Source organism: Lactuca virosa, chromosome 6 (genome assembly GCF_052849685.1).
Source record: "Lactuca virosa cultivar CGN04683 chromosome 6, Lactuca_virosa_CGN04683_v6, whole genome shotgun sequence".
Classification (NCBI taxonomy): domain Eukaryota; kingdom Viridiplantae; phylum Streptophyta; class Magnoliopsida; order Asterales; family Asteraceae; genus Lactuca; species Lactuca virosa.
This window is the reverse complement of record NC_136431.1, coordinates 263594915-263614846: the sequence shown is the minus strand read 5'-3', so window position 1 is coordinate 263614846 and position 19932 is coordinate 263594915. Positions and strand designations below refer to the sequence as shown.

The window sequence follows — 19932 nt, the reverse complement described above, 5'->3', positions numbered from 1 at the left end:
CTAGTCCAAGTTAGTGTGTCGGTTAACCACACACGCTCCACCAACGACTTGGTAAGGTATAAAGTGAGAAGTTCATGGGTTAGCACCATATTCACATTTTCCTAAAGTAACTAAGATTGAGAATTTATAAAAGGTTTAGTTACTTTATAATATTCATTGTACTTTTAATGAGAATTTAAAGTCATTGTCCTACCCGTTCGGCTAACGACCCTCCACCGATCAAGGAAGCGGTGGGTGAGAATGGACACCCATTAAGTTGCCATTTTATAGGCAACAACCTTATACCCCCCTTATAGACCGGCTTCGTGAATGAGACCTACTAACGGTAAAACGACTTGATCTTATACATATATATATATATATATATATATATATATATATATATATATATATATATATATATATATATAATAATCAACCATTAATGTTATAAATAGTATAAGGGTTGAATTTTAACTTTTAAAACTCTAAGGGTTGGAATTAAAGTATATTAAAGTGTGTGTAACTTTACAAATTTCAAAACTTGAGGGCAAGTTTTGAAACTTTTCAAAACTTTTCATTTCATAACTTATGAGTTAATGGTTCATAAAAAATGAAGACTCTTCATTTTTATGTAACTTATGTGTTTAAATGTGTGTTTAAAAGAAAGTGACCTTTGGATACCCATAACTTGAGGACAAATTATGGACTCCATTAAAACACATAAATGATCAAGAATTAATGATAAACAATTCAGCAAATAATTCCTATCATTTTTCTAAACTCATAAGAACATGAACATGATCATCAAGATTTCAAGAATTATATGAGCACATAAAATCATGGAATTTTGATATAAGCCATTGTAAATGGATTAGCATAAACATTACACCATCTAAAACAGGTTTTAAAACACCAAAACAGTTTAGGGTAATGTTTGTAGTCCATTTCCAGCAACAAAAGTCGAAAATCTGCTGTCAGTTCATTCTACTCGTCGAGTGCACGAACCTACTCGTCGAGTAGGATGAATTTTCACTTGGACTCGTCAAGTCCCCCCATGGACTCGGCGAGTCCACTATTCAGACAGCAAACAATTTCGATTTTTAACACAATTTTGCATCAAGTATCAACAAACAAGCCTAGTCTCTGATACCACTGTTGGGCTTTGAGCATTCTAACACTTCCTAAGTGTACATGCAACCCTAATAAACCTTGGATCTATGTTTGTCTAAAATACATGCAAAATTTGTTTTCCAAGGTTTATAACTTATCTAGCATGGCATGGGGAACTTTTAAACATAAAAGAACTAGATGAATTACATACCTTTGTTTGTGAATTGATTCCTTAGGAGTTTGAGAGCCAAATGCCTCAAATGGAAATCACAAATCACCACAAACTTGGAAAACTTATGAGAGAGTATATCTATGCTCTAGAAATCGGCCACCTTTCTTCACACACACCAGGGTGTCATTTCATGCATCACAAGCTTGTTTATATAGTGCGCATGATTAGGGTAAACCCTAATAACCCATGTCTTTTCCTTTCCAAGGATCCATGGGTTAAGAGCTCCATGGATCATCCATGGACTCCCATATAAGCTTCGCCCATTACCATAATGAGTGTTAGCCCACACTATATAAATATAATAGCCCATTTTTAATTAGTCACCATTTGATCACTAAATTAATTCATAATTAATTTAAGACGAATACTAATTAAATAATACAATTTCATATTAATATATTATAACTTATAATATATTAATAAGCCGCAAATATACTCTTCTCATAATGTTATCCATATAAATAGTTCGGGTGAAGTGCAACCCAAATGGACCATGCCGGGTCGGGTCAAGTATATACCAAATAAGTTATGGACTTAGACACCTTATCCAACAGACTCCACCAAGTCACTTCTACTGCTATTGATCTCTGATACTCTCATCCTAGGCTTGCCCTAGGGAAATCTCTGACTCCACCCAATCCAGTCCTCAGCTGCTGAAGGCCTCCTTGTAATGCCAATTAGCCATCACCTGAATACCATCACATGTGACGAGGCTCAGATAATCCTTCGAGTAAAAGACTCGTCCCTATAACGGTTAGACTCAAACAAGAGTTGCGCAATTGGGCCAAATCCAACACTCTTAGATTATTCAACCCTGATCACATGTGACGTGACGTATTCACCTAGTGGCTAACTCCCATCACTCCGAGTCCTACTAAGCACGAAGCAAGCAGCATTCGGACACAGGAGACTACTCAAGCAAATCTATTCTCATAACGAGAAACTATACTAGCATACAATGTTAAGCTCATACTATCAGGCATAACCTAAACAGGCTATCCTACTGCTGTCTACTCAATACTAGCATACAATTCTCAATAAGCTGGAACACATATAACAGGCACATAAGGCATCCTCCTAGATCCTTAGTCCTATTCTAGCATGTTGTTCTACTGAAACTGGAACTGATAATTATAACATAAACTTGTATGGGTAATTTGGGAGTACTTACTTGAGCTCGGCTGATCGCATGCACCACACCCTTTTTCCTTTCCTCAAAACTCTTTTCTTTTTAAGTTTCTTTTCAAAAAAATTCTTTCGAAAACATTTTTCTTTTGAAAATCTCTTACCATTTCCTTAGTTTGAGTCCAGTCATACCCGAAAGTGTGCCTGAATCCCTCAAACCAAGGCTCTGATACCAACTTGAAACATCCCAAAAATACAACCCAAAATTTTTTGTTTTAACATTAACTAAAAACGTAATCTCGAATATCATATAATCAAGCCATGTGTCGTGTATCTCAAAAAGTCATAACAATATATCAAATCAAAACTAATGTCATGAACATGTGGGAAGTATCTGAATAAAACTCGCAGGATAAACTGAAGCTGTGGTGTGTACCATGCCATCATCCCGAGCTCTTCCCCTTACTAGCGGAAGTATCTGAAACCAAAAACTGAAACTGTAAGCACAAAGCTTAGTGAGTTCCCCCAATCTACCACATACCATACAATAGCATATAAAACAACTACTGGGCCTTGCCCACTGCATCAGACCGAAGTCCGGAAACTGCATCGGACCGAAGCCCGGAAACTGCATCAGACCGAAGTCTGGAACTAACCAGGGCCTTGCCCTCTGCATCGGACCGAAGTCTGGAGACTGCATCGGACCGAAGTCTGGAACTAACCAGGGCCTTGCCCTCTGCATCGGACCGAAGTCCGGAAACTGCATCGGACCGAAGTCCGGAAACTGCATCGGACCGGAGTCCGGAAACTGACTGAACATTGCATATCACAATCATAGCTACTAGCATAAAACACATATATCGCATACTGCATCGGACCGAAGTCCGGAACACATAACACAAAACATGCTTGGATCACAAAGACATCAAGCATACTGAACTACTGCATCAGACCGAAGTCCGGAACTACTGCTAACTAAACGGGCCGTCATTGTGGCCGTAGACCCGTTCCTACTAGAAGGAAACTCACCTCGTAAGCTGGATGCTGAAAAAGCTACTCGGGAACTGTCTGTTGCTGCTCCAGTATCTCCCCGGCTACAATTCCCATAAATACACTCAATCAAGTACCGATAACTAAACTGAGGGTGAAATGACTATTTTACCCCTGGTCAAAGTCAACATCCTGGTCAAAGTCAACTTCCAGTTGACTGGACTCGCCGAGTTGGGCCGCCAACTCGCCGAGTCCCTATCATCCTTTCTACTCTTTTACCCGCTACTACTCGTCGAGTTTGGCAAAGACTCGACGAGTTCTTCTTCGATGCTAACATCGAGTCTAACTTCATCCAACTCGCCGAGTTGTATGAACAACTCGTCGAGTTCTCCTTCATCATAAGAACATTCCTAGTCTGTGACTCGCCGAGTTGTATGAACAACTCGTCGAGTCTGTTCTTGAGGCAAGAAGATTGCCTTGGACTCGCCGAGTCAGGGCGTTGACTCGCCGAGTCCTTCCATTACTGAGTCTGTGACCCAACTCACTGAGTCCACCTCCTACTCACTGATTCCACTCGTAATAACTCAAAAGGGGAAAATCGGGGACTCGCGACTCGACTCGTCGAGTCTGATGAACAACTCGTCGAGTCCCTTGCATGTCATCACTATTCAGTCCGTTCTGGTCGATTCCAGTGCATTCAATTCATAGATCTGGGTTCTTAGGGTTGGTTTTACACGTAAAGTTTCCAACTTTACGTGCATGCATGAAGAAATGAGGCTAGAATATCAAAATAAACTAAGAATGGGGTCCTAGGGTTTGGAACTCGACTTTGGGTGCATAAAGGCAGCTACATTGAGCTCCTACAACTCAAATATACTCAGATCTATGATTCATTTCCTTATAGGAGTCCCAATCTCGAGTTTGGATCCAAAAAGTCCCATAAAGAAGCACATCTAAGCATACAAGACTATCAAATGAAATAACAAGCAAGGTACAAGCTTTAGTACCAGAATGTGAGGCTAATGATCAAGAGACTCTGGATCTTCTTCTTCTCCTTTGGATCTTCCTTCTTTCTTTCTCTTCTAAATCTTAAAATGGCACAAAATACTCAACTTAGAAATGGAGGATTAGGGTTTACAGATAAGATGATCTAAGAGTGCTGGAGGCTGGGGTGGGAGGCTATAATGATGTTTAAATAGGGTGCAAACCCTTAAAATTAGGGTTTCATCCAGACTGGCAGACTCGCCGAGTCCGAGAATATGGACTCGTCGAGTTGCCAACTTAAACCGCATGCAAATCCCGTCTCTACTCGACGAGTCGGGCTACTGACTCGTCGAGTACCCCTTAAGAAATGAAAAATTGCTTTATTTAAATCACATACCAGAAATGGGGCGTTACAAAAACGAGCTGCATTCCCTGCAAAATAAAAACCAACCCAAATCACACCCTGCACCACAAATTTCTCACAACCCTGTCAGAACTCACTTTTCCACGTTTTACACAATACACCTAGACTAAAATATCTTCTCAATGTCAATCTTGCAATGAATAAACTTATATATTTTTAACACATTCCATATTAGATAAACAACAATAGATTCCATGAATCTCATTATAACTATAATGATGTACATCCATATAGTCATTCCATATTAGATAAAAGACAATATAATTTGTTGTAAATAAACATAACCAAAACAATGGTTTGATAGATATTTTTTCAAACTACTACCATTTGATGCAACAGCTAATGTGCTCCAATGTAGATTGGATTAATGGATTGGTGGTATAATAATAAATTTAGAACTTCTTTACATACAAACAGTGGACATGTTTAAACTTTAAACACATATATTGAAATCATTATAGTGTATACACCCTATCAACAGCAAGTCTCCATACTTTTCGAAGAAACAAGCTAAGGAAAGACTACATGACCAACATCATTGCCATGATTCAGTCTAGGAGTTGGATCCTCGGGGATGAAAGCATAAGAGGAGTGCCATTTTGAATGGGTCCTGGCCTTATTGAGGCCTTTGAGCATGGAACGGGATTGATCATGTGATAATCGAACAAATCTATATATATGTTGCTTTCATCATCAAGATCGTTATCCTTTGCCGGATTTAAAATCATGTATCAGACAAGACAACACAACAGTAACATAACACAAGCTTCTACTTTTGATTCAGTCCATGCAAGTTACGCCTTTTAAAAACAACCGATTCTTATAATATATTCAAGACTTAAAGATAATGTGTTTGTATTTTCCTGTCCTTTGTAGTTTCAATTTTCATGCTTCCCATAACAAAAATAATTGTTAATGTGTTTGTATTTTCTTTGTAACTATGTAAGAAATAGTTATAACATATATTAGCCGCTAATTTTTTGTATTTCTTAGTTTTACTTTAATTGTTGATGCTTGTATTTCTTAGTTATTTTTTAGTTCATGAATTGACTTTATTTACTTTATGATGTCTTTAGGTAAAAAAAAAAATACAAAACTCAAGTTGTGTTTGAGATTGTTTATTTAAAATACTTTTTTAGTAAAATTGTTTATTAGTTTTTCTCGTGTTAAAATCGGCTTTTAAAAAATGTTTGAATTAGCTTACCTAGTACCGATAAATTGTTTTTTAGTGTTTGATATAATGAGGGAATTAATGCTTTATCAAAAACCTTTTAAATAAGTCAATAAGCTATGCTAACAGTTAAAACTCCTTATACAAACCAAAATAACTCAATAATTACTCCAAATAAATAATCCCACCCACCCTTAAATCTAGATACTAAATAGTAGTAGCGTTTAGATATGAAGTTTCCAAGAGGAGACGAGCTCTTCAATGTCTGCTTCGGTTACAGTAATCCCCGTCGATTCATTACGCTTCATCTCTTTGATTCTTGTCTTCTTCTCCAATATTTGAAGCTCAAGACCCACGAGAAGGTCCCATGATCTAGCAGCCTGCTGAGCGTAAAAAGTTGGCAAGTCAAATTTAGAAAAAAAACGAGCAGCATAAAATATAATATAATATAATATAATACCTTTTTTAAGTCCTTATCGCGAAATGCGGCGATTTCCCCTTGGCATTCCAATCTAAGCTCTCTCAACCGTTTAAGTCCTTCCAGAAGGTCACGGTAGTTTAGACCTTCATTTTCGTGCTTTCGGCAAACCAATGAACCGGCTTCATCGATTAAATCAATAGCTTTACCAGGACAACCGCGCTCACTATATATGGATACAGGTAAAACAAATTAAAGAATATATATATATATATATATATATATATATATATATATATATATATATATATATATACACACACACACACACGAAACGAATGATAATAGGCACTAGATTGAGCAAGACATACCTTATGCACCGAAAGGACAGATGGGCAGCAGCTAGTAATGCTTCTCGAGTGTACCTGAGCTTGTGGTGATACTCATATGTTTTTTGAATCTGCTTTAAGATCATCATAGTTCTACCAAAAGTTGCCTCTGGCACCTTTACGGGCTCGAATAGTCTCTCCAATGCTGGGTCCTTCTCAATGTGTTTCCGGTACTCATCATCAGTTGTTGCTCCGATACACTACAAAGTTTAATTTAAAAAAAAAGGTTCTGTAATTTTTAGATTGATGATTAGGATATGGTGTTTGGTAAATTTGTGTATTTTACTTGGTCTGAGGTGAAAATCTACAAACATTTATCATCTATCCAGTAGCATGTATAGTTAATGTGTTGGTGATTTTAGTGTCACCATGTCATTTTAAGTAACTGGAAATAACATGTGAGCTAAGGGGCTTCATAATTTGTACTCTATTATATGTACGGGGTTGTGTGGAGTGCACGCATGTATAAGATCGAATTAGAAGCCAGTTCGACGAATAGTCAGGGGTCCGGGGGCAGCGCCCCTTTGGCGGGGTCCAAGGGGCAGAGCCCCTGGCTGGGGTCCCGCTGCCAGGTCAGCGGGCGGGGTCGAGGGGCAGAGCCCCCACGGGTGAAATTAATGCCAAGTGTGAAATTAATGCCAAATAATGGCGTTCCCATTTCACAATTGGAATACTCTAAGGCTATTGGTAGCTTGATGTATGCCATGACAAGTACCAGACCTGATATTGCTTTTGATGTGGGTAAGTTGAGCAGGTACACTAGCAATCCTAGTGCTCAACATTGGCAATCCGTGAATAGAGTGTTTAAATATCTCAAGGGAACCATGACTTATGGTTTGAGTTATTTGGGGAGTCCTTCGGTTTTACAAGGTCATTCAGGTGCAAGTTGGATTACCAACATGGAGGACCATTCCTCAACTTCTGGTTGGGTATTCTTGCTTGGGGGAGGTGCCATTTTTTGGGCTTCCAAGAAGCAATCTTGCATTACAAACTCGACAATGGAATCTGAGTTTGTTGCGTTAGCAGCTGCTGGTAAAGAAGCAGAGTGGCTAAGGAATTTAGTCTATGAGATTCATTTGTGGTCTAAACCGATAGCACCTATTTCTATCCTTTGTGATAGTGATGCCGCTTTGGCTAAAGCATATAGCCAGGTTTATAATGGCAAGTCTAGACATCTAGGTGTTAGACATAATATGATTAGAGAATTAATCATGAATGGTGTGATTTCCGTTGAGTTTGTGAAATCGCAACAAAATTTGGCAGATCACTTGACTAAAGGTCTGACAAGAGACTTAGTGCACAAGTCTGTAATCGGGATGGGATTAAAGTCCATTTAATTCTATAATGACGAGACACCCAATTCCCTCCTAATATAATGTTAGGAGTTGAATTCAATGTGGAAAGCTCATACTTATAGATTGGAACACATGAAGTATTCATCCCAGGTATGTGTTCGGTTCTGCAAGTTAGCCAGGTTGAAGTTTAACTTCTTAATGATTCCTTTGATAAATGTATGTGCAGATACATGGAAAGGAGTTACCTACGTGATTATGAAGTGTAGCCACATTTCAAGAGGTTGTGGACTTGACCTTGATACGATCATGAGAGGATTGGGACACACGACTTTATAATAGTGTCAAGTTGTATTATGCTAGAAATTCAATAAACTAGTATGTATTTTACTTTCTGGTATTCAAATGGGTTGATGGGTTCAATTCTTAGAACACCCTGATTCTCGAGTATTTGCAAATGTATGATACTAAGTGGAAATTCAATCGTTTCGATATTTTCATTATGTACTAGTTTGGTTTGTTTGATAAAGGTTATGTTTGTTCAAGGGTTACACTAAAATGGGGGAGGATTGTTGGTGATTTTAGTGTCACCATGTCATTTTAAGTAACGGGAAGTAACATGTGAGCTAAGGGCTTCATAATTTGTACTCTATTATATGTACAGGGTTGTGCGGAGTGCACGCATGTATAAGATCGAATTAGAAGCCGGTTCGACGACTAGTCGGGGGTCCGGGGGCAGCGCCCCCGAGTCCGGGGTTTCCAAAGGGGCAGCGCCCCTTTGGGAACATAATGGAAAATTCAATTTCTTGAGGGTGATTATGGTAAAACCAACGAAACTCGTTAGTTTTTGGTAACCCTAAATCCTCATTAAATCCGGATTAACATTATTTGCTTCCAAAGCAACTAATGACGGCCCAACCCTAATGAAACCCTAATCGTGTTTAATATATAAACAACTCTTCCTCAACAGAAGAGGGTTACGATCTTAAGCTCTCGTTTCATCATACTTTCACAGAATCCTCTAGCATATTGGCTTACGTCTTCTGTGCCTAGAAACGTAAGTGTCCACTTGGATTATCCTAGGCTGAATTTCTTGTAACCCAGGCATATGGTAGAAATATCAGTTCGGAAAGTGATATCACGATCCAAGTTGGTATCCAGATCTCCACCATAAACCCTAGATTTCCCAACATAATGTTCAATCACAGTCACTTGCCTGCAATTTACCGCTAGCAAGAGCTGGCTTCAAGATGTTAGCAGCACAAATAGCCGTCTCTGAGGCTCCTGCTTCAAATAAAGTACGGAGCTGATCAATAAAGAGAATAATTTCACCACCATTTTCCTCGACTTCCTCCATTAGCTTCTTTAGTCTCTCCTCATACCTTCCTTGAAAAAGTCGATGCATGTCTAGACTAATCATCTGAAAAACAATTAACATTAACAAACTCTTGTGGGTAAAAGTAAAAGTAAAATTTTACCTTCTTCCTACTGAAAGGACCTTTTAAGTCTACAATATTTTTGGTGACGCCTTGTACAATATATGTCTTTCCAACACCGGGTTTCCCAACAAGGCATGGGTTGTTTCTCGTATGTATTCCCAAAATTTGAATAACTCTTTTGATTTGTGCTTTCCTTTCATCAGTAACAGGATCATACCAAGTCTGTAAAATGGAAAAAATTAATTATAACATAAACTCAATGGTAGGTAGGTAAATCATTTGTTGTATATTACAAGTATACAAGTTACCTACCTCTGCTAGCTGTGCTAAGTTAACACCATACTCTTCCAGAATTGGCATCTTGTCGCTAGAGCTTTCTTGTTTACTCTCATCAATCATTCTCATCACCTAGCTTCTCAAAGATTGCATATATGACAAAACATCATTTTATATAGCATATATATGACATATAAGTTAACTACACTACACTTGCCTTTTTGTGAATGTCCTTTGCGTATGCACCAAAATTCCTAAGAGCACGGTTTTCACCCCCATCCTTATCAAGCAAAGCAAGAAGCAAGTGCTCTGGTCCAATATACGTATGACCTGAAAGATTAAGCCGGTTAAAGATTGATTCTAAGGCATATTTCAGCTTTTGAGGTATAGTAACTTCTAAACACTTTTAGTTTCACTTAAAGTTGAGTAGTTAGAAAGCCCGATAATAAGTATGATTTAATAAAACCGAAATATCCATGGAATTTGTTTTTGGCCAAAACTGTAATTTCCAAAAAGTTATTTTAATTGAACGGTATAAAACCTCAGGGACTGGCTTTGTAATTTAATATCACCATACAACACTTTATTGGAAATTCAGAAAACTCGTGTTTTTAATAAAAATCAGCCCTATATACATAGATTATATTTTAACGGTTTAACCTTATCTATCACCTTCCTTAACATAATTAATATTCGACCTACGCAGCCATAGGAGACTTGTCTGCAACTTGTGTTTTTCTTATACAAATTTTTGAACAATGAATAGAAGATGAAGGTGATAATCTACTGTTCGAGAATTAGGACTCTCTGATCCTTATTACTATTAAGGATGATTTAAGCTAAACTACAAATAGCTTGGCTAGACTAATTAATGGAGGAGAACTAGCATCAACAAGAAGAACATGTATCTTACCCGATATCAGAAACGAATGAAAGCTTCCTACTCCAATGCTTCTTAAAACTCTGATTTTCTTCTCTCCACGATTTCGTTTGATTTGCTTATATGGTCGAACCCTATACCTCTATGGCCAAGTTTTCAGGGATTTATATATGGTGAGGATCGAGGCATATTTAAAAACACGTATCTTTTCCTCTTCTGGTTCTCTCCCTTCACATTCGCTTCTCTTCATTGCATTTTATATATGGGGAAAAAAATTCACTTTAGCCCTGATAAGCCCCCGAGTTTACTATTTTATAGCAAAGGGCAAAAAGGAAAATTGGGTGATTCCTTCATGTTTTGTTGGTATTTGGCCAAAGGGGTAGTTTAGTCTTTTATTTTAATATTTCAATTAGTGAGTCTGCAGCCAATCATGGGTGGAAACAATTGTTGTGGGGGACAAACCTTTTCTGAGATCTGTGGCTACTTTATTTTGTCTTATTATTGTTATATTTAAGGTAGTGTAGAGTCCTTGTTTAGGTAGCTAAGAATTAATCTGTAAGAGAACTCTGTTCTTCTTTTGGAGAGACCATTCCTCTCGAATGAATGGAAATCTATCTTTAATTCTATCCTAGCCTGAGTATCAAATCAAGAATGTATCAGGGTCTATCAAGCCCCCTTCGTCTATATTCGTAATCTTTAGACCTTTAACTATTCCTTCGGTCAGTTCTAGTCCCTTAACTTTCTTTGAAACCAACTTTCTTTATAAAAGACGATATAATTTGTTGTGAATAAAGTCAACCAAAACAATGGTTTCATAGATATTTATCAAACTACGACCCTTTGATACAAAACCTAATGTGCTCCAATCTACATGGAATGGATTAATGGATGGGTTGTATGACAATACATTTAGAACTTCTTTACATACAAACAATGGAAATGTTTAAACTTTAAACACATATAATTGAAATCATCAAAGTACATACAAGAAACATTCTAAGGAAACACTACATGATCAGCATCATTGCCATGATCAGGTCCAGGAGGTGGATCCTTGGGGATGAAAGGCATAAGAGGAGTCCCATGTTGAATGGGTCCTGGCCTTATTGAGGCCTTTGAACTTGGAACAGGATTGATCTTGTGATAATCAAACAAATCTATGTTGCTTTCATCATCAAGATTCATATCCTCCTGCCACATAACACAAGCTTCTACTTTTGATTCAATCCATATAATTGAGCCTTTCAAAACAATTAAATCCTATAATATATTCAAGACTTGAAGTTAATGTGTGTGTATCAGAGAAGTATATCACTTGTGTACCTTAAGTTTCCTGCCCTTGTGTAGGTTCATGCTTGCTTCTACATAGCCCCATACAAAAACAATTGTTACTGAATTTCATCAAAAGAACTATTCCTTCCCTTAAAAATATATAATCAGCTTATTCTACTTTGGATTATCCAAAAGAATACTGTTTTTTTCCTATTTATTATCTTTTTTGATGTTGTATTGAGAATTGTGAATAGAGTAGATTAGAAAAGATGTAAACAGTAAACAGCAAGGATTAGAGAGATTACCAGAACATGAAGAAAAACATAAGCAGATTAAAGCTGTTGCAAACACCAAAAACAAAACCCATAATCCAAAAGCCTTCATCTTGAAATCAAATCAAATCAGATCAACGATCATGAGATACCTTTTCCCTTTAAATACAATCAAAAGTTCTTCTAGTATTGAATCAGAACACCAAAGTCGACCTGGAATCATCGACCCATATCAGTAGACTGAGAATATAGTAATATAGAACCCATCATTAGGAAATTAAGCCCATCAAAACAAACCCTAAATCGCGCATATGTGTGCTGGAAACAGCGGTGGGCAATGAAGGATGTGATGATGTTCCATTAATGGCGTATTAATTGGGGATAGCACTGTTTGCAGAGACAATTGGGTCGGCAATGTAACCCCAATTTAATGGCAATTGCATTTCTCTGAATTTGTGCAGGGTGTCGTGTATATAGATTTTAGACATTTTCTGCTGCACCCCGCGTTTTTTTCCTAATTTAAAAATACATAATGAATTATAAAATCATATTGACACATAAGGAAAGAAATTGTGTTTGTTCATAAATTCTAGTTTCGGGCACGTTCGGTACGGAGCGTTTAGGGAGTGTTTGAGAGCTTTTAGCTTGTAGCGTTTAATAAAACGCTCCGTTTTGAATAGAAAGTCTCGTTCGACACTACAAGCTTCTAGCGTTTGGTTTAAACAAAACGCTCCAAATCCAAATGCTACTTCATGTAGCGTTTAACAAAACGCTACAAGCTACCCGTTACCCGCTACCAGCTACTTTTGCCGAACACGCCCGAATTCATCTAAAATAAGATGCTTTTGTAATTATTTTATTAGATAACTCTTTTTAAAAAGTCATATTTTTATATCAAATTTCACATATCGCCGACTGAAAACTACTTGAAATCTATTTTAAATTGTAATATAACAACAAAACTCAAACCTACTAGGGGTTATATATATATATATATATATATATATATATATATATATATATATATATAGTCGTATATCTATCGATTCATCAATTTGGCCATATTAGTACCACATCGATCAATAAACTTTTTTTTTCATTCAATCTTTCAACCATTAAACAACCATGAAAATAAACATCTTTCTATCCCCACCTTTGAGACAACACACACTACATATGATACAAGTCTTTAGGGTACAGATGGGGAAGCCATCAACGTAGAGATGCCCTGACATAATTTTGAGCGGTACCTCTAGGTGAGACGGTGTAGCCGTTAGTGCCAATGGCACACGTCGGGCATGCCGACTCCCCATCGAGACCACTATGTGTAGCCTTATAGATACAAGCAGAGTACTAGGCTAAAACAAATAGGGTAGGTCCAAGCCAATTTAAGGGTCCAGACAAAATATAAAAAAATAAGCCCAATAGAAATTTTTTTAGTAAAAGACGATGACTTTTTTTTTGTATTTATTTAGAATAAACCCTTGTTACAATTTATCCTTGGAATCATTTTTATAATAACATTAGTTCTTCTGTTTATATATATATATATATATATATATATATATATATATATATATATATATATATATATATATATTCTTTCTTTATCTCACTACCCAATAATTATTTTCAAGACATGTTATTATTGTAAACTTATAAAACAATGAGAATAAAGTAAATAAAGGAAACGAAAACACCTAAATATGAACATGTGGTGTTTAATTGTTTTTCAACAGGGATAATAATTTTTGAATCGTTGTTTAAAACGTGTGATGTTGAAGTTTCAAATTATGTATTATAAAAAAAACAAATAAATTTACTTTTTATCGGAAAACTAACAAAAAAGAAGTTAAGAAAAATAACGAAATATTTCAATTTACATGAGTTAAAAATCAGATTAACACAATTCATAAATCAGAAATCAGATTAGCACATATTATAAATCAGAAATTAGAATCGTTGGCGCTTCCAGAAACTAGACATACATGAATACAAAATCATTTTTTAAGGATGCGTGAAATCAGATTATTAGAATCGACGTATTGAGAAATATTGAAATCATAAGCTGGAAAACAAAAATTAAAATCGGAAATTAAAAGACTACGTGAAAAAAAAACGCAATCGTTTTATTTTGAATTGATTTTTTTTGTTACTATTGAAACTATCAAAATTAATTCATAGATCCATTCGATAGATAGCAATGAGATGTCCAGTACGATGATTATTCCAAAAAGATTTGTATTTTCCTTAATCTTCTCTATTGATTCGTCAGAAGACTATACATGATATCTAAGTTTTTTTTGTTCCAAAAAGACTGTAGTTGGTATCTTGTCCGGACATGAATTTAGTATGTTAGTAGCGGGTTGCATGCATTGCACTCCATTTGAAATGCCCATCAACTATATATATATATATATATATATATATATATATATATATATATATATATATATATATATATATATATATATATATATATATATATATATATATATATATGGGCGCTCAACCAATTTAGGGGCTCAAAGCAAACAAAAAAATTTGGGCCCTTCAAATAAGCAAATAGCTTTGAACTTAAGACCTTTAGTTTTATAAACCAATGCTTTTACCACCCAAGCAAACTTCAACTTGTCTTTCTAACCCAAGAAATACATATATACATATATATAACATAATATGCTTTAAAATTGGAGGCCCTTTGGAATTGTGGACCCTAAGCCCTTTCAAAATTGTGGACCCTAAGCCCTTGCAAAGGGTAGAACCGGTCCTATATATATATATATATATATATATATATATATATATATATATATATATATATATATATATATAAAAGAACAAAAAGATAAAAAGTTATAGTACGGCCCCAAATGACATATTTTTAGAGTTTCTTTTGATAATATTCATATTAATTTACTTTTATATTTTTTACATAGTTTATCATTTTTTAGAAAAAATCTCAAAAGAAAACAACACATATGGATATCACTATTTTTTTTAGTAATTTATGAAAAGAACCTCAAATATTATTGTATTTTGTTATTTTATTTTATTTATTATACTATATTAAGTATATTTTTTTAGTAATTTATGAAATGAACCTCAAATATTATTGTACTTTATTATTTATTTTATTTATTATAATATATTAATTTTTTAATGGACGCCGATAAAATTATTGTCTAGGTCTTCTTCTGATCTTATCCAACAATAGTTTAGCTTCTTGTCCAACAATGTTTGAGGAACCACATTTCCTCAACTTATATCTTCCTCTCATACTTTTTCTTTGTCGTCCTTATTAACTTGAAGAGTTTTTTCTTCATTCCAATAGACCCTTTTGTCGTATATGTTGGATTAGTGTCTAAGTCCATAACTATTTTGGTATGTACTTGACCCGATTATGAGCATGGTCCTTTTGGGTTGCCTTCACCATAGCAATATGTAGGATGAATTAAGGAGAGAAATGTTTAATTATGATTTATTAATATATTATAAGAATAATATATTAAAGGATAAATCATATTGTTTAATTAATATTAGTCAAGAATTAATTAAGAATTAATTTTGTGACTAAAAGAGATTAATTAAACTTAGGGGACTGGAGTTGTAATTATAAGATAATTACAATTGGGCTATGGATCACCTAATAATATATAGGTTGGACGAATTCTATGGGAAGCCCATAAGGAATTCGTCCAAGGGATATGTTAAAGGAGTCCATGGGCTGCTTAGGGCCTAAGCAGTCAGATTAGGGTTTCCTAGTTGCAAACCCTAATAGCCTACATGTATATAAAGGATCCATATGCCCCAAAAACGTGGACAAGAGTTCCTCTAGGGTTTCCAGCCGGTTTTTGGTGCCTCCTCTCTCCTCCCTCTTCATCCAAGTTGCTTAGTGGTGTTTGTGACTCCATTAGAGGTGCAACACTTGAGGCACTAAGCTTTCTGAAGCAAATAAAAGCAAGGATTGATTGTTATTGCTACATAATAATCAAGGTAAGATCTAAACCCTAGTTTATATGTTAATTTGATTAATTGTATGCTAGATCTAGGGTTTATAAGTCTTGGAAGTTTATTGCATGTTCAAAGTAGAAAAACTAGATCCAAGCAATTAGGGTTGCATGAACACCATAGGATTGATGTTATGCTCAAAACTCATCAATGGTATTAGAGCCTATGTTGTTTTTCTATTGAATAGATGCATAATTGAACTGCCAAAGACCAGAAAATCGAAATTTCTTGTTGTCTGCCTGATGAACTTGCCGAGTTGCTCTTAGAACTCGACGAGTAGCTTGAACTCGACGAGTTCCAAAGAGGACACGACGAGTTGGCTGTTCAGTTGCCGGATTTTTCGAATTTTTGGTCAGATTTTGATGTGGATAATTACCAAAACTCGTTTTTATTGCCTAAAATCGATTTTTTATGTTTGGAATGATTATCCTTATCAAAATTGATGGATTTGGTTAAATATGGATAATATAGGATTATATAAGATAAATATTTGACCTAGTAAGTTTGAAAAGTTTCAATTTACACCCTTTACGTTTAATAGTTTAAATTTGAACTTAAAAGTTTTGTTTTTGAAATTTAAATAGTTAAACCTTAATGTTTTGAAAGGTTTCAAAACTTGTCCTCAAGTTTTGGAATTTAAATTTTTGATTAAAAGTTTGATTTTGAAATATTTAAATTCTAAACCATAAGTTTGAAAAAGTTTCAAAACTTGCCCTCAAGTTTTGGATTTTAAAATTTAACTAAAAGTCTTAATTTGAAATTTTAAATTCTAAAACCCTAGTATTTTGAAAAGTCCAAATTACACCCTTATGGTTTTATTAATTAATTAAAGTGTAAAATTAAAAGAGAGTTAATAATTCCATAAAGTTTTGGTTTACATTTAATTAAATTAAAAGTATAATTTATTAAATTAGACCACCTAGTATTTTAAAAGTGTAAAATACACCCTATACTATATATAACATTAAAAGTCTAATATTATATATATGAGTAAAGAGTTAGTCTTACCGTTAGTAGGCCTCATTCACGAAGCTGGTCTATAAGGGGTGTTTAAGGAAATTGCCTATAAAATGGCGATTGAATGGGTATCCACTCTTACCCACCGCACTCTTGACTAGTGGATGGTCGTTAGCCGAACGGGTAGGATAGGACGAAACCTTCCATTATAAGTATAATGAAGTACAAAGTAACTAAATGCTTTTATAAATTCCCAAATCATAGTCACTTTAGGCAAAATGTGAAATTGTATGCTAATCCATGGAATTACACTTCACACCCTTGCCAAACGTTAGTGGAGCGTGCGTGGTTAACCGGCACACTAATTTGGGGTTGACATTGGTTGTGAAGGGTGGATCGATGTTTATCATAGATCAATGGAGCGTGTGTGGTTAACCGGCACATTGATTAGGTGATAGTATCATTGAGTGCATCACGTAGATTTGTATGGTTATTCACACCTTATTTGTGATCCTCGGCATCCCAGTCACAAATAAAAGGGCATAATCGAGATTAAACATGCCATTGAAAAGTTCAATGAATCTCAAAAGATCTAGGAGTTTCAATTCATTTAAAACTTAAATTTATTTTTCGTTTTTCATGGTGGAAGTTGGTAAATCGTCATTTACCTACCTTCAAATATTATGCAACTAGATTACGGCATCCCTCTTCTAGGTTGTAGAGTATTGTGTTGGATCCTAGCCTTGAAGTTTCATTTGGGTGTTACATCAAGGATTCTTATCAACTAACTTGAATTTTCTCCCATTTTGTAGATGTCTGAATCTAACAATGGTCTTCCCAAGTCCCTTGGAACAAGCTTTCCAAATGAAGATGACGTTCCACGATACGATCAAGGAAATGAGAGTCATGCTTCACTTCCTCCACCTCCTCCAATTATTCTCCCTAACCCACAAGTTCAAAGGCTTGAAAAGTTCAAGCTCACTCAAGCCCTTTTGGCAAGTAAACACGAAAATGGGAAACATGTGTGTGCACACATCTTAGAGATGAAGTCACACATTGATAGGTTAAGGATGATGGGTGTCGATATCTCAGAAATGTTGGCTGTTGACTGGGTTCTTCAGTCACTTCCTGAATCATATAGTGAGTTCGTTAGAGAGTACTATATGATGGACCATGACGTGACCCTCATTGATTTGACCTATTTGCTTATAGCTGCTGAATCATAAATGATTTGGCGTGCTGATCAAGCAAATTTGTCTGGAAAATCAAACTCCCAAACTTCAATGGACATTGAAAATGGTGACATTGGAAATCCAGAAAAGGTAAATTCTGAGATAGTTCCTTGTGCCATTCCAAAAGAGTCCATCTACTTCTACTGCCAAGAGAAGGGGCATTGGAGACGAAGCTGCCCTGTTTACCTGAGAGATCTAAGAGATGGGAGAGTCAAGACGTATGGCTCTACTTCAGGTAAAATCTATTAACTAACTCTGTAAGTTCCTATTCTTTGATTCTTAATACATGATGTGATAAGATTACATTTTGATGTTTTTGCAGGATCGAAGAAAAGAAAGGAAGCTTAAGGAAGAAGCTTGCTAAATCTGATCATGAAGAAATGGATTTCGATCGCATGGACTCGAGGATCAGATTTTTGAGCTACTACTCTAGAGTTGGGATAGATTGATAAGAAATATGTAATAGCATAGTTTTTTAGTTGAATTGCATTGTAAGGACAAATTTTTTCCGCAATAAAATAAATTTTGATTTTGTCTTATTTATTTATCCTTGCAATGGTGTGTATGAAAAATTAATGTTTGATTGTTTCTATTGTTAGCAATAATGGATTTGATTCTTAATTATGTTATTTGTGGAAATGTCAAGAATTTGCCAAAAAAAAGGAAGATTCTCATCGCCCAAGTTTCAGTTGGACAGAAACTTGGAATCATACAACTTGGTTGCGTGATGAATGAGAAACTTCATATTTGGAAATTAGACTAATTCTTTGACAAAGTGTCAAGAGAAGGACTAGGAGATCGAGTACACTAGGTTGTGCATTGATCAAGTCCACCACAAGAGTGATAAAGATATTCGTCATGATTTACTAAAGTTTAGTAAATATGGTTATACTTATAAGATTAAGTATAATTCTGAGTTGATTGAAAGAGTTTCAATCAATAGTAGAACGAATAAGAAGAATCAAGTAGGAAGAAAGATAAAAGTCTCTCTATTATAAGAAGAAGGGAGAGTAGCTTTTATTGTGTTTTATGATAAGTCTTAATGATTAAGAACCATACCTCAATTGATCCTCCAAGTGGGTCTTAGTGCATTTGTATGAAGAGGAATCGAGAATTGTAGAAATGGTTAAAATCAAAAAGTCAATCATACTTCGTTCCAATATCAAGTCTTAGAGTTATATTCCAAGATTGTGAATTGAGTGACAAGTCTTTAGTAGGTTTATAACACTCAACAAATGTGGAATTGGAAAAAGTCTTCTCGTTCCTGAACATTTGAGATTGGTAAGTTGTGATGTCTTGGATAAGACAAAGACCAACTAGAACCAATTATGTGAAGTGATAGTCTTGATAAAAACTACACTAACTATTGAATATTTGTTTTTGTTAAGGAATGTTTCTTGACAAAAGAATCTTATATGTCAAGGAGTCAGTGAGAGTCTTAATGGTCTTGAAAGGTTTCAAGAACAAATCAAGAGT

The 19932-nt window shown here is 35.4% G+C and overlaps 2 protein-coding genes across 4 annotated transcripts; both read right to left on the bottom strand.

The window, feature by feature from the left end:
• Positions 1 to 6136: 6136 nt before the first annotated feature.
• Positions 6137 to 11100, bottom strand: LOC145120899 (chaperone protein ClpC1, chloroplastic-like). 2 transcript variants are annotated; one of them, XM_079056689.1, is made up of 7 exons: positions 10746 to 11100; positions 9869 to 10162; positions 9596 to 9778; positions 9334 to 9537; positions 6808 to 7025; positions 6479 to 6662; positions 6137 to 6401 (listed from the first exon to the last, which is right to left on the bottom strand). In XM_079056689.1, the coding sequence occupies exons 2-7, from the start codon at positions 9959 to 9961 to the stop codon at positions 6243 to 6245; spliced, it is 1041 nt and encodes a 346-aa protein (XP_078912815.1). In that variant the 5' UTR covers positions 9962 to 10162; positions 10746 to 11100; the 3' UTR covers positions 6137 to 6242. The 2 variants fall into 2 exon arrangements, with proteins under 2 accessions (XP_078912815.1, XP_078912816.1); XM_079056690.1 differs by having other exon boundaries at positions 6137 to 6398; positions 10746 to 11097.
• A 401-nt stretch (positions 11101 to 11501) lies between these two features.
• On the bottom strand, positions 11502 to 12718 carry LOC145120365 (uncharacterized). 2 transcript variants are annotated; one of them, XM_079056192.1, is made up of 4 exons: positions 12554 to 12718; positions 12290 to 12469; positions 12036 to 12073; positions 11502 to 11972 (listed from the first exon to the last, which is right to left on the bottom strand). In XM_079056192.1, exons 2-4 carry the CDS (start codon positions 12366 to 12368, stop codon positions 11709 to 11711), a joined length of 381 nt encoding a protein of 126 aa, XP_078912318.1. In that variant the 5' UTR covers positions 12369 to 12469; positions 12554 to 12718; the 3' UTR covers positions 11502 to 11708. The 2 variants fall into 2 exon arrangements, with proteins under 2 accessions (XP_078912318.1, XP_078912320.1); XM_079056194.1 differs by having other exon boundaries at positions 11502 to 11903; positions 12290 to 12716.
• Positions 12719 to 19932: the final 7214 nt, after the last annotated feature.

Bases quoted from the DNA above. Each gene is read 5' to 3' on its own strand.
- LOC145120899 (XM_079056689.1), bottom strand. From the start codon at position 9,961: ATGAGAATGATTGATGAGAGTAAACAAGAAAGCTCTAGCGACAAGATG. The intron at 9,538-9,595 runs GTAAAATTTTAC...ATTGTTTTTCAG, and splicing joins GTCCTTTCAGTAGGAAGAAG to ATGATTAGTCTAGACATGCA. The intron at 6,402-6,478 runs GTATTATATTAT...TTTTACGCTCAG, and splicing joins GCGATAAGGACTTAAAAAAG to CAGGCTGCTAGATCATGGGA.
- LOC145120365 (XM_079056192.1), bottom strand. From the start codon at position 12,368: ATGAAGGCTTTTGGATTATGGGTTTTGTTTTTGGTGTTTGCAACAGCT. The intron at 12,074-12,289 runs GTAATCTCTCTA...GGGGCTATGTAG, and splicing joins ATGTTTTTCTTCATGTTCTG to AAGCAAGCATGAACCTACAC. The intron at 11,973-12,035 runs GTACACAAGTGA...AATATATTATAG, and splicing joins ACAAGGGCAGGAAACTTAAG to GATTTAATTGTTTTGAAAGG.